Source organism: Microcaecilia unicolor, chromosome 7 (assembly GCF_901765095.1).
Source record: "Microcaecilia unicolor chromosome 7, aMicUni1.1, whole genome shotgun sequence".
Classification (NCBI taxonomy): Eukaryota; Metazoa; Chordata; class Amphibia; order Gymnophiona; family Siphonopidae; genus Microcaecilia; species Microcaecilia unicolor.
In genome coordinates this window covers 25,670,765-25,689,767 of record NC_044037.1, presented here as the reverse complement: position 1 = coordinate 25,689,767, position 19,003 = coordinate 25,670,765, and the positions used below count along the sequence as shown (strand labels likewise).

General features: G+C 46.0%; 1 protein-coding gene across 1 annotated transcript in view; it reads left to right on the top strand.

Annotated features, from left to right (window-relative positions):
• STAG2 (stromal antigen 2) overlaps positions 1–19,003 on the top strand; it is a 583,303-nt gene that overhangs the window by 187,981 nt on the left and 376,319 nt on the right. The window contains 2 exon segments of the mRNA XM_030209778.1: positions 6,117–6,321; positions 17,184–17,335. Coding sequence (XP_030065638.1) covers positions 6,117–6,321; positions 17,184–17,335 — 357 coding nt within the window.

Genomic DNA, 19,003 nt, shown 5'->3' with positions numbered 1-19,003 from the left:
CCCTCACAAGTGTGTTGCCCCTACAAAATTCTTTTGCTCCATTACAGCACCGTGATGTTCTTGAAAACAGAACGGAAGCTGAAGAAAAAGCAATGAAAGTGGAACAAAAATATATGAAGGTACCCAAAGAGAAAAGAAACCCCCAAATCACTAATGTTGAAATGCACACCAGGAAATGTAGATGGAAAGCGATGACCACAAATGCTCGCAGTGTAAGCAATAAAGTTCATGACCTTCAGGCCTTGATGTTGGAGGCAGACTTGGATGTTGTTGCAATCACGGAGACATGGCTCAATGGTTCCCATGAATGGGATGCAAACACACCAGGCTATAACCTAGGAAGGATAGAGAGGGTTGTAAAGGTGGAGGAGTAGCTCTGTATGTGAGGAATGATATCACGGCGACTGAAATGACAGGGACCTGGGGAAAGGAAGAAGCGATATGGATCACCTTAAAAAGAGAGAATAGAACCTCTGTCCACGTGGGTGTTGTCTACAGACCCCCCGACACAATAAGAGGAACTAGATAAAGATCTGATCGCAGATATTCAAAAATTGGGAAAGAAGAGAGAGGTTCTGTTGATGGGAGATTTCAATCTGCCAGATGTAGATTGGAAGGTTCTGTCTGCGGAATCGGAAAGAAGTAGACAGATATTGGATGCTTTTCAAAGTGCTCTGCTGAGACAAATGGTGACGGAACCCACGAGGGAGGGAGCGATGCTGGATCTGGTGCTCACAAATGGGGATAGTGTATCAAATGTCCGAGTGGGTGCCCATCTGGGCAGCAGTGACCATCAAACGGTTTGGTTCGATATGACAGCTGAAGTGGAGGGCGGCCACTCAAAACTCAGTCTTAGATTTCAAGCGTGCTGATTTTAGTAAAATGGGGCAATACCTGAGGAAGGAGCTGATGGGCTGGGAGAACGAACGAGAAGTGGAAGGACAGTGGTCCAGGCTAAAAAGCTATAGAGCCACAAGCATTTATGTAAGGAGAGTAAATAAAAGCAAGAGAAAAAGGAAACCGATATGGTTCTCCAAGCAAGTGGCCGAGAAAACAAAGGCTAAAGAGTTGGCGTTCCTGAAATACACAAAAACTCAAGAAGCCGAACACTGAGAGGAATACCGGAGTAAACTGAAAGAAGCCAAGAGAGAGATACGTCTGGCGAAAGCGCAAGTGGAAGAAAAAATGGCTAGAAATGTAAGGAGGGGTGACAAAAATTTCTTCAGGTGTATTAGTGAAAGGAGGAAGACACATAAGGGAATTGTGAGACTGAAAGAGTAGATAATGATGAAGAAAAAGCAGATTTGCTAAATAGATACTTTTGTTCTGTTTTCACAGAAGAAAATCCTGGAGAAGGACCGCGATGGACTGGCAAAAGTACAAATGAAAATGGAGTAGATATAGAACTGTTCATGGAAGAGAGTGTGTATAAACAACTTGAAAAGCTAAAGGTGGACAAAGCCGTGGGACCGGACGGGATCCACCCCAGGATATTAAAGGAGCTCATAGAGGTTCTGGCGGGTCCTCTTAAAGATTTGTTTAATAAATCATTGGAAACGGGAGAGGTTCCGTGGGATTGGAGAACGGCAGAGGTGGTCCCTCTTCATAAAAGTGGTGATAGGGAAGAAGCTGGAAACTACAGGCCGGTAAGCCTCTCTTCAATTATTGGAAAAGTAATGGAAGCGATGCTGAAGGAAAGGATAGTGAATTTCCTGGAAGCCAATAAGTTGCAAGATCTGAGACAACATGGTTTTACCAAAGGTAAATTGTGCCAAAAGAATCTCATTGAATTCTTTGACTGGGTGACTGGAGAATTAAATCAGGGATGTGCTGTAGACGTAATCTACCTAGATTTCAGCAAAGCTTTTGACATGGTTCCCCACAGGAGGCTCTTAAACTGGATGGGCTGAAGATAGGACCTGAAGTGGTGAACTGGATTAGGAACTGGTTGACGGACAGAAGCCAGAGGGTGGTGGTGAATGGAATTCGCTCGGTGGAGGGAAAGGTGAGTAGTGGTGTGCCTCTAGGATCGGTGCTGAGACCGTTTCTGGTAAATATATGTGTGAGTGACATTGCCGAAGGGTTAGAAGGTAAAGTTTGCCTATTTGCGGGTGATACTAAGATCTGTAACAGAGTGGACACCCGGGAGGGAGTGGAAAACATGAAAAAAGATCTGAGGAAGCTAGAAGAATGGTCTAAAGTTTGGCAATTAAAATTCAATGCAAAGAAATGCAAAGTGATGCACTTAGGGAATAGAAATCCTCGGGAGACGTATGTGTTAGGCAGAGAGAATCTGATAGGTATGGACGGGGAAGAGGGATCTTGGGGTGATAGTATCTGAGGATCTGAAGGCAACGAAACAGTGTGACAAGGCGGTGGCCGTAGCTAGAAGGTTGTTAGGCTGTATAGAGAGAGGTGTGACCAGCAGAAGAAAGGAGGTGTTGATGCCCCTGTATAAGTCGTTGGTGAGGCCCCACCTAGAGTTTTGTGTTCAGTTTTGGAGGCTGTACCTTGCGAAGGATTTAAAAAGAATTGAAGCGGTGCAAAGAAAAGCTACGAGAATGGTAAGGGATTTGCGTTACAAGACGTATGAGCAGAGACTTGATGACCTGAACATGTATACTCTGGAAGAAAGGAGAAACAGGGGTGATATGATACAGACGTTCAAATATTTGAAAAGTATTAATCCGCAAACGAACCTTTTCCGGAGGTGCGAAGGCGGTAGAACAAGAGGACATGAAATGAGATTGAAGGGGGGCAGACTCAAGAAAAATGTCTGGAAGTATTTTTTCACGGAGAGAGTAGTGGATGCTTGGAATGCCCTCCCGCGGGAGGTGGTGGAAATGAAAACAGTAACAGAATTCAAACACGCGTGGGATAAACATAAAGGAATCCTGTTCAGAAGGAATGGATCCTAAGGAGCTTAGCTGAGTTTGGGTGGCAGAGCCGGTGGCGGGAGGCGGGGATAGTGCTGGGTAAACTTATACGGTCTGTACCAGAGCCGGTGGTGGGAGGCGGGGCTGGTGTTTGGGAGGCGGGGATAGTGCTGGGCAGACTTACACGGTCTGTGCCCTGAAAAGGACAGGTACAAATCAAGGTAAGGTATACACAAAAAGTAGCACATATGAGTTTATCTTGTAGGGCAGACTGGATGGACCATGCAGGTCTTTTTCTGCCGTCATTTACTATATTTCCAATTGGCTAGCAGATTGCATTTCCTTCACTTATGCCCAAGCTGGGCTGACTCTTGAGGGTCATGTCACGGCTCTTAATGTTCGAGCCATGGCAGCGTTAGTGGCCCACTTGAAGTCAGCCACTATAGTAGAGATTTGCAAGGCTGTGATGTGGTCTTCAATCCACACATTCACATCTCATTACTGTCTGCAGCAGGATACCCGATGTGACAGTCGGTTTGGGCAGTCGGTGCTGCAGAATCTGTTCTGGGTTTAGAATCCAACTCCACTTCCCTAGGCCCATTCTGTTTTGTTCCAAGCTGCACTCTCAGATGTTTCTTCGTAGGTCAATCTCGGTTATGTCTTCGCCGTTTCGAGGCCCAGTTGACCTTTCTTTGTTGTTTTGAGTGAGCCTGGGTGTTAGGGATATCCCAGTCGTGAGAACAAGCAGCCTGCTTGTCCTCGGAGAAAATGAGGCTACATTCCTGTAGCAGGTATTCTCCGAGGACAGCAGGCTGATCTCACATACCCGCCCGCCTTCCCTTTGGAGTTGTCTTTGTTTGCTTTGATATCGAACTGTCGGGATTCTCTGGCGACAGGCAGGAAGATGGCTGCGCCTGCGCATGCTCAAAGGCTCTAGCAAGCTTTGTTGCTAGGAAGATTTGCATTCGGAGGGGACTGCCTTGGACGTCACCCAGTCGTGAGAACAATTAGCCTGCTGTCCTCGGAGAATACCTTCTACAGGCATGTATCCTCATTTTCCCTGAACTTGCCTGACAGTGTCTCATAGGTCTTGCTAGCTGCAGAAAGAATTTCACTAAGAGGGCATATGGTATCAAATGGAATTCTGGTGTGAGAGTGAGGCTATAAATCCTTTTGCGTGTCCTTCACAAACACTGCTTGAATAGCTTCTACATCTATGAGAAACAGGTCTCCAGACAAGTCGGTAAGAGTTCATCGTAGTACAACTGGAGCTTAACAAGTAAATGTTTCTGTACATCTTTTAGTTTGCTTTATGTGGGACTTGCTACTTAAGAAACCTCCTGTCAGACTTCCCACAGAGTCCTTGGTCTTCAGTGGTGGTCTAACACAGCAGATGAATGCTACTTTTGAGCCACTAGTCACCTTGCACTTGAAGTATCTGATCTGGAAGGTCTTATTTTAGTGGTGATCACTGTAGCATTCTGGTTATTGAGATCCAGGCCCCACTAACTGATTTACCTTATACATATGGTTTTCAAATAATAGAGGGCTTCTATACATCTATCTGAAGTTCCTGCCATAAGGTTTTGTTACAGTTGCCACTTCAACTAGTCAGCCGTCTTTCTAACCGTTCCCCCCCCCCCCCCCTCCCAATAATCTGCTTATATTGGCCTTTTATCTGGAGTGAGCTTAAGCTCGTAGGAAGTCCACCCAACTCTTTGTTTTGGGTCTGCTATTGGCAATCCTACACTTTCCAGTTGGCCAGCAGGCTGCATTTCCTTATTGTTTGTCTACGCTGGGCTAAGACTGTAGGGTCATGTCGCGGCTCATAATGTGAGTGTACTGTTCTAGGCAAAGTATAGTGTAGCTAAACGGCCAGCTTAAACCATCCATAAGTAGAAACGCTACCAGTAGACTTGATTCTTGAGCAAATCTTCTTATTGTAGCTCCTATAATAAAGAAAATCCAATTTACAGTTCAGTTGTAATTGTTGCCTTCTGTACATAGTCTGCATCTAGCCACCCCAGTGACAAGGAGATGGCCAGAACCTCAGCCCAGCTGAGAGGAAAAGCTGAAATACTCAAAGGAGAATAAGCGGGAGAAACTCAGTGAACATACAAGGGGAATGACTTGGAGAAATGATGAAAAATCTTGATGGAATTACAGTAGATTAAGGGAGGGATTAGCCCTAGAACAGCTGCTGATCACAAAGCATGCTAGCGTGACTGGGCGCTCTCACACAGCATGCAGGGGCAGAGAGGGAGGGTTGGCCCTTGCTCAAAGCTAACAGCCAAATAGGAAAAGTTCACAAGGAGTTAAACACAGGATACTGCAAACTATAGGAAAAGCAGTTCTAATACACAGTGCTATTGGTTACACAGATAATGCAATTGAATGCAGATAATACTCAAATATACATAACAATGCACTCTGCCTCCATGAATATGGGGACAGAACAGTGGGAGGAGTTGCTGTGTCAGCCCACTTGAGATCAGCCACCATAGGTATGGTTTGCAAAGCTGTGACATGGACATATGCCTATATGTTCACATTTCTTTACTGTGTAGATTGACTTCGAATACAACATTCCTGCCGAATGAATTGGGTTTTAGAAGTGAACTCCATATTCCCAGGCCCTTCTTTTCAGGCTGCCTTCAAAAAAAATAATAATAAAAAAAAAGAGAATATAATGGCCTGCCACCAAATATATTGAAATATTGGTGACTGTTATTTGCAACACCACTTGTATTCTTTCTCTCTTTTTGTTGAAGGCAGCTGAAAACTATGAAGTTCCATAGATGAGGATTCACAGTCCTGCTTGTCCTCTGAGAAAACTGTGTTACTTACCTATAGCAGGTGTTGTTGAAGGACAGCAAAGCCTGAATCCTCACAACCCTCTCGCACCCCCAGGGGGTTGTATTCCTCTAGCTGTCAATGGACTAAGGAGGTCCCCCATGACAGCGGCAGGGATGAATAGGTACACATACTTGGTGAGATGGCCCAAACACGTATGGAAAAGTTGTGGTACTGTTTTCCACATTGGGTTCTGTTGGTGTCGTCACCCATGCATGAGGATTCAAATCCGGTCCTTAAGAACAACTGCTACAGGTAAGTAACTTTATTTTCTGGTTTTCAATATTTTGATTCTTTTCTGGTAATCACAAAGAAAAATAAATGTCTGAAATTTTGATAGTATGTTGTTCTCATGGACTTAATCCTGTTATTTATCCCCTTTCATAGGACAGTGGAGATTATCCACTTACTATTGCTGGTCCTCAGTGGAAGAAATTCAAATCCAGTTTTTGTGAATTCATTGGGGTGTTGGTCCGACAGTGTCAATACAGTATCATATATGATGAATATATGATGGACACAGTCATTTCGCTACTTACAGGACTGTCTGATTCTCAAGTCAGAGCTTTTCGACACACTAGCACGCTGGCAGGTTAGTGGATAAAAGCTTTACATTATTTAAAGAAAGATACCATACTTAAAGCATAAAGAAGCAAATTAGGATTCAGAGATTTTTTTTCTTGGATGCAGCTTTCATATTTTTATGATTAGTCCTTGTATTAGTTCTATTATATGAATGTCCGTATTATTTGGATGACAACTATGTTTTTGTCCTCTAAAGATGAACAGTTATAATGGATCACATGTCAGTTGAGGATTACCTAGTGCTTTCCAACTTCACTTCTAAGAGTACATTTTAGGTTCCTATGCCGCTACACTTGTCTGCATTCTGATAAAGATAGTCTGAACCCATCCTATCTACATTTGCTGAAAAGAACTACTTGCTTACTGTGGTGTCACAGGTCTACTTGATCCATGGTGTTCTAAAGTCTTGGTGTCTGTCCCATACATGCATAAGTTTTACTGCTGTTAGGTTGCTGGTTCTCAGTTGAAAAGTATTTGTCATATTACTTTTTATTTTATTGTTTGGGATTTATTAACTTCCTTTATGAAGGGGTTTCATCCAGGGTGGTGTGCAACAGCTATATGCTGATATAAAGCTTATTCTCCGAGGACAAGCAAGGCTGCTTGTTCTCACTGATGGGTGACGTCCACGGCAGCCCCCTCCAATCGGAAACTTCACTAGCAAAGGCCTTTGCTAGCCCTCATGTACCGCGCATGCGCGGCTGTCTTCCCGCCCGAACCGGCTCGTGTTCGTCAGTCTTCTTTTGTCCGCGCTCGGGACGGTCGTGTTTTGCCGCCGTTTCGTGCCCCTCAAGTTGACCTCGCGCGTCTTCGCGATTTTCGCAAAAAAAAAAAAAGGAGACAGTTCCGGTCTTTACCCCTTTCCCGTGTTTCCAGCTTTTTCCCCCGCGTAAGTTTCCTTTCGCTTTCGGGACCGGCCTATTTGGCCTCGGTATGGGTTTTTTTTCTCCCTTCTTTTTGGTGCCTTTCGTCATCATCGCGAATTTTGATTTTGCCGGCGTGATTTTTCCGCCCATGTCATCGAAGTCTTCCAGTGGCTTCAAGAAGTGCACCCAGTGCGCCCGGGTAATCTCGCTCACTGATAGGCACGCTTTGTGTCTTCAGTGTCTGGGGGCTGGGCACCGCCCGCAGGCCTGCAGTCTTTGTGCTCTTTTGAAAAAGAGGACTCAGGTAGCGAGATTGGCCCAGTGGAACGCGTTGTTCTCGGGCTCTTTGACGACATCAGCACGGGACGCATCGAGTGCATCGACGTCGACAGCATCGAAGTCTTCGGCATCGACTGCATCAAGGCTTCTACCTCCTGCATCGTCAGTACCAAGGCATCGGAAGGCTGCGTCGACGTCGGTGGTACCGGGACCTCCGCTATTGCTGATGTCGTCGGACGGTGGTGCTTCGTCTGGAGTGCTGGTGAGGGCTGTCCATTCCCCTGCTGGTGGCGGTGAGCCTTCAGGTGGGTCTCCCCCTGCCCTGAGGGCTCCTGCAGTACAGCACCCCTGAGATCGACCTTCTTCGGCCTCGGCCCCGAGGAAGCGACGGTTGGATTCTACGTCCTCGTCGGTACCGGGAAGCACCGGTGACATGCTTCGCTTGAAGTCAAAGAAGCATCGTCACCGGTCTCCTTCCTGTCTCGGTACCGAGAGCTCTGGGTCGCCGAGGCAGTCCGGCACCCAGTAGGCATCGGCACCGGGAGGACCGCTCACCCTCTGTTCAGGAGGTGTCGATGCGCTCCCCCTTGGACAGACCGGAACCGCCTCCACGCCCGGAACAGACTCTGACATCGACACCTGCATCGGCTTCTCAGTCTTTCTCCACAGCCACTCTGCACGGGAGTCTCCGGGCCGCTCTTCCAGAGATTCTGGGAGAGCTGTTGCGCCCTTCTCCGGTACCGGGGGTGCTTGCGCCGCCGGTACCGTCGAGTGAGGCGCCGGCTGGCCCCTTGCCCGAGGTGAGGTCCCCGGTATCGGTACCGCTTGCTGTACCGGCTACGGCCGCCTCCCAGGCAGACTCCCTGACGATGTCGGCGGAGGGAGCTTCGCCGGTACTGGCGAGGGAGTCCACCTCTCGACGCTCCTACCATGGCCGTGTTTCCATGGAGTCGAGTCGGGCAGGGCTTCAGACGCAGGTTCATGAACTTGTGTCTGATACCGATGATGAGGCCTCGTGGGAGGAGGAGGAGGACATCAGATATTTCTCTGACGAGGAGTCTGATGGTCTTTCTTCTGATCCCACTCCCTCCCCTGAAAGGCAGCTTTCTCCTCCCGAGAGTCTGCCTTTCGCGGCCTTTGTCCGGGAGATGTCTACGGCCATCCCCTTCCCGGTGGTTGTGAAGGATGAGCCCAGGGCTGAAATGTTTGAGCTCTTGGACTATCCTTCTCCACCTAAGGAAGCGTCCACAGTACCCATGCATCATGTCCTAAAAAGACATTGCTGGCGAACTGGACCAAGCCACTAACTAATCCCCACATTCCCAAGAAGATCGAATCCCAGTATCGGATCCATGGGGACCCAGAGCTGATACGCACTTAGTTGCCTCACGACTCTGGTGTGGTGGATCTGGCCCTAAAGAAGGCTAAGAGTTCTAGAGAGCATGTTTCGGCGCCCCCAGGCAAAGACTCCAGAACCTTAGACTCCTTTGGGAGGAAGGCCTATCATTCCTGTATGCTCGTGGCCAAGATTCAGTCCTACCAGCTCTACACGAGCATCCATATGCGGAACAATGTGCGGCAGTTGGCGGGCTTGGTGGACAAGCTCCCTCCTGAGCAAGCCAAGCCGTTTCAGGAGGTGGTCAGGCAGCTGAAGGCGTGCAGAAAATTCCTGGCCAGAGGGGGTATATGATACCTTTGATGTTGCGTCCAGGGTCGCTGCTGAAGGTGTGGTGATGCGCAGACTCTCATGGCTGCGTGCTTCCGACCTGGAGAATAGGATCCAGCAGCGGATTGCGGACTCCCCTTGCCGAGCGGACAACATTTTTGGAGAAAAAGTCGAGCAGGTGGTAGAACAGCTCCACCAGCGGTATAACGCTTTCGACAAATTCATCTATCTCCTCAGGTAGACGTTTTTATGGGGGAAGGAGGGCTGTTCCCCACTCTTCTGGTAAGCGTAGGTACACTCCTCCCTCTCGCCAGCCTGCGGCCCAGGCTAAGCCCCAGCGCGCTCGCTCTCGTCAGCAGCGTGCGCCTCAGCAAGGCCCCACGGCTCCCCAGCAAAAGCAGGGGGCGAGCTTTTGACTGGCTCCAGCAGAGCATAGCCGACATCAACGTGTCCGTGCCAGGCGATCTGCCGGTCGGGGGGAGGTTGAAAGTTTTTCACCAAAGGTGGCCTCTTGTAACCTCCGACTGTTGGGCAAGGATACACCCTCAATTTGGCCTCGAAGCCTCCAAATTGCCCACCGGGAGCTCAGTCTTACAGCTTCCAGCACAAGCAGGTACTTGCAGAGGAACTCTCCGCCCTTCTCAGCGCCAATGCGGTCGAGCCCGTGCCATCCGGGCAAGAAGGGCTGGGATTCTATTCCAGGTACTTCCTTGTGGAAAAGAAAACAGTGGGGATGCGTCCCATCCTAGACCTAAGGGCCCTGAACAAATATCTGGTCAAGGAAAAGTTCAGGATGCTTTCCCTGGGCACCCTTCTTCCCATGATTCAGGAAAACGATTGGCTATGCTCTCTGGACTTGAAGGACGCCTACACGCACATCCCGATATTGCCAGCTCACAGGCAGTATCTACGATTTCGTCTGGGCACACGTCACTTCCAGTACTGTGTGCTACCCTTTGGGCTCGCCTCTGCGCCCAGAGTGTTCACGAAGTGCCTGGCTGTAGTAGCAGCAGCGTTTCACAGGCTGGGAGTGCACGTGTTCCCTTATCTCGATGATTGGCTGGTAAAGAACACATCCGAGGCAGGAGCTCTACAGTCCATGCAGATGACTATTCGCCTCCTGGAGCTACTGGGGTTTGTGATAAATTACCCAAAGTCCCATCTTCTCCCAGTGCAGAGACTCGAATTCATAGGAGCTCTGCTGTCCCTCGTCTCCCGGGTATGAGCGACCCAGCAGATCACAGCTCGGCAGATGTTGAGATTGCTTGGCCACATGGCCTCCACAGTTCATGTGACTCCCATGGCTCGTCTTCACATGCGATCTGCTCAATGGACCCTAGCTTCCCAGTGGTTTCAGGCTGCTGGGGATCTAGTGGACGTGATCCACCTGTCCACGAGTTTTCTCAAATCCCTGTACTGGTGGACGATTTGGTCCAATTTGACTCTGGGACGCCCTTTCCAAATTCCTCAGCCACGAAAAGTGCTGACTACGGATGCGTCTCTCCTGGGGTGGGGAGCTCATGTCGATGGGCTTCACACCCAGGGAAGCTGGTCCCTCCAGGAACGCGATCTGCAGATCAATCTCCTGGAGTTACGAGCGGTCTGGAACACTCTGAAGGCTTTCAGAGATCGGCTGTCCCATCAAATTTTCCAAATTCAGACAGACAACCAGGTTGCCATTTATTACATCAACAAGCAGGGTGGCACCGGATCTCGCCCCCTGTGTCAGGAAGCCGTCAGCATGTGGCTGTGGGCTCGCCGTCACGGCATGTTGCTCCAAGCCACATATCTGGCAGGCGTAAACAACAGTCTGGCCGACAGGTTGAGCAGGATTATGCAACCTCACGAGTGGTCGCTCAACTCCAGAGTAGTGCACCGGATCTTCCAGGTGTGGGGCATCCCCGTGGTATATCTCTTTGCATCTCAAGCCAACCACAAGGTCCCTCAGTTCTGTTCCAGACTTCAGGCCCACGGCCGACTGGCATCGGATGCCTTCCTCCTGGATTGGGGGGACGGCCTGCTGTATGCTTATCCTCCCATACCTCTGGTGGGGAAGACTTTGTTAGAACTCAAGCAAGACCGAGGCACCATGATTCTGATTGCGCCTTTTTGGCCGCGTCAGATCTGGTTCCCTCTTCTTCTGGAGTTGTCCTCCGAAGAACCGTGGAGATTGGAGTGTTTTCCGACCCTCATCTCCCAGAACGAAGGGGCACTTCTGCATCCCAACCTCCGGTCTCTGGCTCTCACGGCCTGGATGTTGAGAGCGTAGACTTTGCCTCTTTGGGTCTGTCGGAGGGTGTCTCCCGTGTCTTGCTTGCTTCCAGAAAAGATTCCACTAAGAGGAGTTCTTTTTATGGAGGAGGTTTGCCGTCTGGTGTGACAGCAAGGCCTTAGATCCTCGCTCCTGTCCTACACAGACCCTGCTTCAATACCTTCTGTACTTGTCTGAGTCTGGTCTCAAGACCAACTGTGTAAGGGTTCACCTTAGCGCAATCAGTGCATACCATTACCGTGTGGAAGGTAAGCCGATCTCAGGACAGCCTTTAGTTGTTCACTTCATGAGAGGTTTGCTTTTGTCAAAGCCCCCCGTCAAACCTCCTACAGTGTCATGGGATCTCAGTGTCGTTCTCACCCAGCTGATGAAACCTCCTTTTGAGCCACTGAACTCCTGCCATCTGAAGTACTTGACCTGGAAGGTCATTTTCTTGGTGGCAGTTACTTCAGCTCGTAGAGTCAGTGAGCTTCAGGCCCTGGTAGCCCAGGCCCCTTACACCAAATTTCATCATAACAGGGTAGTCCTCCGCACTCACCCTAAGTTCTTGCCGAAAGTGGTGTCGGAGTTCCATCTGAACCAGTCAATTGTCTTGCCAACATTCTTTCCCCGTCCTCATTCCTGCCCTGCTGAACGTCAGCTGCACACATTGGACTGCAAAAGAGCATTGGCCTATCTGGAGCGGACACAGCCCAACAGACAGTCCGCTCAATTGTTTTGTTTGTTTTGATCCCAACAGGAGGGGAGTGGCTGTGGGGAAACGCACCATATCCAATTGGCTAGTAGATTGCATTTCCTTCACTTACACCCAGGCTGGGCTGGCTCTTGAGGGTCATGTCACGGCTCACAATGTCAGAGCCATGGCTGCATCAGTGGCCCACTTGAAGTCAGCCACTATTGAAGAGATCTGCAAAGCTGCGACGTGGTCATCTGTCCACACATTCACATCTCATTACTGCCTGCAACAGGATACCCGACGCGACAGTCGGTTCGGGCAGTCAGTGCTTCAGAATCTGTTTGGGGTTTAGAATCCAACTCCACCCCCCTAGGCCCATGTTTATTCTGTTCTAGGGTACACTCTCAGTTAGTTGGATAAGTTTTTAGGTCAATCTCAGTTATGGCCTCGCTGTTGCAAGGCCCAATTGATCGTATTTGTTGTTTTGAGTGAGCCTGGGGGCTAGGGATACCCCATCAGTGAGAACAAGCAGCCTGCTTGTCCTCGGAGAAAGCGAATGCTACATACCTGTAGAAGGTATTCTCCGAGGACAGCAGGCTGATTGTTCTCAGAAACCCGCCCGCCTCCCCTTTGGAGTTGTGTCTTCCCTTATCTTTGTCTTGCTACATATGGGACTGACGAACACGAGCCGGTTTGGGCGGGAAGACGGCCGCGCATGCGCGGTGCACGTGAGGACTAGCAAAGGCCTTTCCTAGTGAAGTTTCCGATTGGAGGGGCTGCCGTGGACGTCACCCATCAGTGAGAACAATCAACCTGCTGTCCTCGGAGAATACCTTCTACAGGTATGTAGCATTCGCTTTTGAGTGAAATAATATTTCCATGTATTTCTTTGTACTTTTTGAAAGCATGAAAAATTGATTCACGTTTACCCGTTCTACACTGATACACACCAATCTCATTCGACCACAATGTAACCTTGTATATGTTATCAACCGAAATGGCGAATGCCTTCTCGGTACTATGTAAGCCACATTGAGCCTGCAAATAGGTGGGAAAATGTGGGGTACAAATGTATCAAATAAATGCATACTCAGGATTTTGTAGATCTCAATCATATCTCCCCTCAGCCATCTCTTTTCCAAGCTGTAGAACCCTAACCTCTTTATGCTTTCCTTATGAGTGGCATTTCATCCCCTTTTTTTTGTACCTCTTCTTTGAACCTTTATTTTTTCCACTATATCTTTTTTGAGGTATGGCAACAAGAATTGAATGTAATACTCAAAAGTGCGGTCGTAACATGGAGCAGTTCAGAGGCATTATGGTATTCTCTGTCTTATTTACCGACCCTTTCCCAGTAAGTTGCTGCAGTGGCAATTGAACTCTGTTATCTTGGTTCTCAAGCCATTGCACTAACATTAGGCTACTCCCCCTACTCCCCTCACCTGGGTGAACAGAAGCAATTTACACATCCCTATTTGGGAGCCTCACTGGTGGTCCTCTGTTTCAAGGCTCTTCCCTTTGGGTTAGCATTGGCTCCCTGGAACACCTCCAAGGTGATAGTAATAGTGACAGCTTATCTTTACAAACAGGGAGTCCAGGTGCATGTCTGGATGACTATTTGTTCTGAACCATCTCAGAGGAGAACTGCAGGAAAGCTATGGTGTAGGTAATCCTTGTGCTGGAATGCCTAGGCTGGGTAGTGAATCATGCCGTGAGTCTGTTATCCTCCACCCAGGAGCTGGATATACCTCAGTATCTGTTTCACCACCAAACAGGGGGTTTCTTCCCAACAATATATTCTAAAGTTTCAATTTCAGAAAGAGGAGCTTTGCACCCAATAGCTCTGCCTGCATCTTCTGAGGTCCATGGTGGGAACCCTAACAGTGGTTCTGTGGACTAGAGTACATATGCACCTGGTTCAGCAGGTTCATTGTCTAGCTGGGCTAGATGGCCCCTGGACTTGCCAGAGGCTATGTGTTGCAGTCTGAATTGATGGGATCTTATAAGTAATCCACCCAGGGGGTTCACTTGGACTCTGTTGAGTGGATGTTGGTGTTCACCTGTGTGAGCTTGTATGGACAAGGGAACCCAGGGCTGGGTCAGGTGGTGGAAAGGTAGTTATTCCAGTTAGTGACAATGTGGCCCATGAGTTGAGTGAAGACCAGAGCCATCTGGTTGGTGACACATCAGTTTCTTCCTCTGGTCTTATTAACCTATAAGTGCATTCACTCTGCTGCCTCTCACTATCTCTCCACTCTCATGTCTCCCTACACTCCTTCCCAGGAACTCCGTTCACTAGGCAAATCTCACCTAATTGTACCCTTCTCCTCCATCGCTGACTCCAGACTCCGTTCCTTTTATCTTGCCGCACCTTATGCCTGGAATAGACTCCCTGAGCCATTACGTTAAGCTCCATCCCTGGCCGTCTTCAAATCCGGGCTAAAGGCCTACCTGTTGATGCTGCTTTTAATTCCTAACTTGTCACCTGCTCGTAACGTGTCCTATCTGTCTGTCCTACCCGTATCTCTTATTTGTCCTGTCCTGATTTAGATTGTAAGCTCTTTTGAGCAGGGACTGTCTTTTTTTTTTTTTTTCATGTTAAATTGTGATGCGCTGCATACGACTGGTAGTGCTATAGAATGATTTTAGTAGTAGTAGTGTAGGGAAGGTGGTCCAGGTGATGTCTGACAATGCTATGACAGCTGTCTACCTCAACAAGCAAAAGGAGTACATTGGTTGCCTTTGGTGCTGGATGGATTTGCATGTGGGCTGAGACTTGCCTCTTGGCCATTTCTGTGGTCCACATCACCGGCAGTGAGAACATATAGACAGACTCTTTGCCGCAGTGCTATAGACCTTAGGGAGTGGGAGCTTAGCTCCTCAATATTCTGGTTTCTAGTGGATCAATGGGGTTTCCTAACCTTTGATCCCATGTCAATGTGGGTTAACTCTAGTTGTATATTGTTATACGCCTAGAACAATTGGACTGTGTGAAATACAAGTTTAGCTGCAAGAAAGAATTCAGCTGTGTGGGAATCAATGAGCTTTTTACAGCTGTAGCCACAGCCAGATCTCTGAGTTTTCCCCTTGGCTTCTGGTAGGCAGAATCCTTCAGAGGATCACCAGACATCTGTTCTTTTTCTTTTAATTGCCCCAGACTGACCACACTGTCTCCGAAAAGTGGATCCTAGAATGCCGCCTCCTTGGGTCCTCCCTGTCTCCTCTTGGGTCTTCCACTGCCTCTTCTGAGGAGATGGACCTGCTTTTTCAAGGCCCAGTGGTCATGAAAAGACCCAGATACCTTCTGTCTTTGTAGCTGTGGACCAGGGAATATTGATCCTGAGTCATCTCTACCCTGCTTAAGGCCTGGTGATTAGTCTACCTCTCTGATTTATATCAGAGCCTGGCTGGTCTTTGAGTACTGGTGCGTGGAATGCTGGTTGTCAACTTGACACATGCAAGTCCTGGAGAGTCCAGACTTTGCTGTAGTGATTTTGATGGGGTATTAAATTGGTGGGTAAGAAGGTGAACCTACTTCTGTTTTAGCATTGACATACCAAGCATTCCAAGCTATACTAGCCCTTAAATCAGTGATGTCTGTGAAATAGTTTAGTATCTCTACCTCTGGAGGTTTATGCACAGAAGTGGCTTCTAAAATTGTCCAGATTGGGTAAAGTATGTACATACAAGTAATTTGCATTGATTTCCAATTTAAGCTCGATCTGCCTTCAACCTTTTGTTTTGTTTTTCTAATCCTATGTCAGGCCCCTCAATATATGATATTCTTGATTAAGATGTTAGACAAGAATTACCTAAATACTTCTAGACATTTTTTTTTCAGTTTTCCTTCCTCCTCTAGGGGTACATTATAAGACAATATTTTCTTTGAGGTTTGCATACCAAGGTGCAACATGGTGGAACATACTACCAGCATCTATTCATTATGAGTCCAATTATAGGGTATTTCACAAACTATTAAACATTGCTGTTATTTTAAATTTAAAGAATCATTATTTACAAGTTTTATAGTTTTATATTTTTTAATGTAAACTTAATGGATTGCCCTCTCTTATTCTTTTGTAAGTTGCCCTGTACCATTGTAGGGTATGGGGTATGTGCGGCCTATAAGCCCTTTACTATAATGTAATATAACTATGTGCACAAGATATATGAAAGGGGGAGGGTTATGTGCTTATTTTCTAAAATGCACATGCTGGGAAATTTGTGTGTATGAAATAGCGGATATAAAGTTTGTACATGTACTTGTGGTGGGATATATTGCTCTATACATAACTTAGGCAGCCTGTTAGAAAATATCCCTCTAGAATGGTTATGAAAGCACATATGTTGGTGTACCTGTTGTATAAAATCAAGATATGTTACTGTGTCCCTTTGTAAAATTGTCTCTGAAACCTCTCAGTTACATGTCTACCAAGCAATAGTGGACTCTGTGCATATAGGCTAGATTCGATATATGGCGCCTGAAAATTCCACGTGGAAAAAAAATATGCCTAGGTATATTTAAGTATACCTAAATTTTATAGAATAGGCTTTTCTATGTGATATTTAAAATGTTGAACTCTTCTCCACGCGACTAAATGTAATCTCGGCCATTTACACCATATTTACTTGGCGTAAATCCTGACGACTAAATTAGGCACAGAGCAAGTGTATTCTATAATATCGCACGTAGGTTTTAGAAACGCCCATAGCCTTTTTTCCAACATGTGACTTAGAATTTAGGCGCACCATGTTACAGATTATGCTTAGCAAGTTGTGTTCGTAAATCTTAATACCAATTAGTGCTAATTGCTTAACATCCAGTTAGCAAGTGCTGATTAGCTAGTTAACCAATTAAGTTACATGCATTGTTATAGAGTATTCTTTGATTTTTGCACTGAATTAAGGCGCCATATATAGAATCCCAGGGATAGTGCCTACTCATGTGTGTATAACAGGACAGTTTATATGAGCCTATTTGAAAATGTAAAATGCTGTTCTCCATACTTAAGTTGCTTATAAAATTAACTCCTTAGCGATTACAGTCAAGAATGGCTGATTCAGTTGAAATGTTTCTCTCCTCCTCCCCTTTCCCGTCTCTTTCATTCAGCTATGAAGTTAATGACAGCTTTGGTCAATGTGGCACTAAATCTTAGTATTAATATGGATAATACTCAACGACAATATGAAGCAGAACGAAATAAAATGATTGGAAAACGAGCAAATGATAGACTGGAGCTTCTGCTACAAAAGAGAAAAGAGGTTAGAACTCCTTACATTTACCTTATTTTTGTATTTGGAATTTTCTGCGAAGAGGTGCTGCTAAAGAAATATATGTATATATAATATATATTATCGAGATGCTAATTGTTTTTACTTAGTTAACCTCAGAGCAAATTTGTACTTCTCTGTATAAGAGTAATATTTACTGTAGGTACTTCTGAAGCAGTAATGTAGGTGCACGTTTTCCTTTTAAATTAGTCATTAGTTTACATCTCATGTATTCTTGCAAATACAAACTTTCCTCCAACATATATTGGCATTCCAGTTTATTAAAAAGGGACAGTGTAGCATGGCTACAGCAGGCTTTTTAAAATAGCAGCAGCAGTTATTAAAATATTTATAAATCTTGTGTATAAAATTCTTTTTCTATAGATACCTTTTAATATTATGTTTAAATGTTTTTTATTGAAAAGAAACAGAATAAACAAATCACTAGGTACTGTGTTTTTTAAATCTTTACATCAGTATCCAGAAATCGTAACCTAAACAATTCAAAAGCACCCCCTCCCCCATATCAACAAACATCACAGTATCCTGCAAAATAATTACTGGAGTGTGGTACATATCCCTCTACTTTGCATTATACAAATATAAAATGCATTATTAAGCTTTATTAATAAAAGAAGGAAATACCTTTGAGTTTTCTTTTCTTTTCTTCTGGTTCTACTGCTTTTTCTCCTTTTTGAAGCTGACATTTACCAGTTCAAGTCCCTGACTGTGTTCCTTCCATCCTAGAGTTTCCAACTGTTACTTCCCCCACTTCTCCTTATGAAGGAGCAGTCAAATAAGGGATTGTCATAGATTAGGTTTGTAACCTAGACAGGCCCTTATCCCTACCTACTGCCCAGTCTTCCAGGTTAATATTATCCGCCAGTTCCCCTCCCCCTGAAGTTTTACTATTGATATTATTACAGTCTGCCCAGGAACTGAGGAAGCATTTGAGCTTGGAAAAGGCAACTGGTCATTAAACTGTCCAGAAGAGTCAACAGAAAAACCAATCAGCCAGCCCCCCTCTTAATTAAACCCATTGCAACTGTCAGTTCCTGGGCAATCTCTTTTCACAGGAAGAGGATGTAGAAAAAAAAAAACAGAAATGGAGCTGCTGCCTAACTTTATTGAGGTTATTTGCTTCTATCAGGTAGGTTGACCCAACCACCAAATTCGGTAAAAACGGATAAGAAATCGCCAGGGGAGTCAAACTAAATTATAAACTGATGGAACCTCCGTCCTTCATGAAGAAAATGCACAAAAACTCTGAACAAAAGATGTTAAGTCATTCAAACTCTTAAAAAGATATCTTTCAAAAATAGCTTCTTTAAAAAAAAAAAAAAAAAAAAAAACATGCATATTTGTATTGCAAAGGGGTGTTCATATACAACAAACATATCCCAAAAGAAATAGAGATCATTTAAAGTACTAAATTTTAGCCAGAAAATGAATACCGTCATCTTATATAGTTGTTATTAATGAAATATCTATCACTACATCGCACCAAATTATATCTTGCAACCAAATATTTTTTGGACTTGATCTTAATTACAATTGAATTGAAACAAGATGCCAACTACCCGTGATATAAAATCCTTATTGTTTGACCAGAACCATATATAAGCATATATAGCAGGGGTAAAATATCAACTCAAGTAT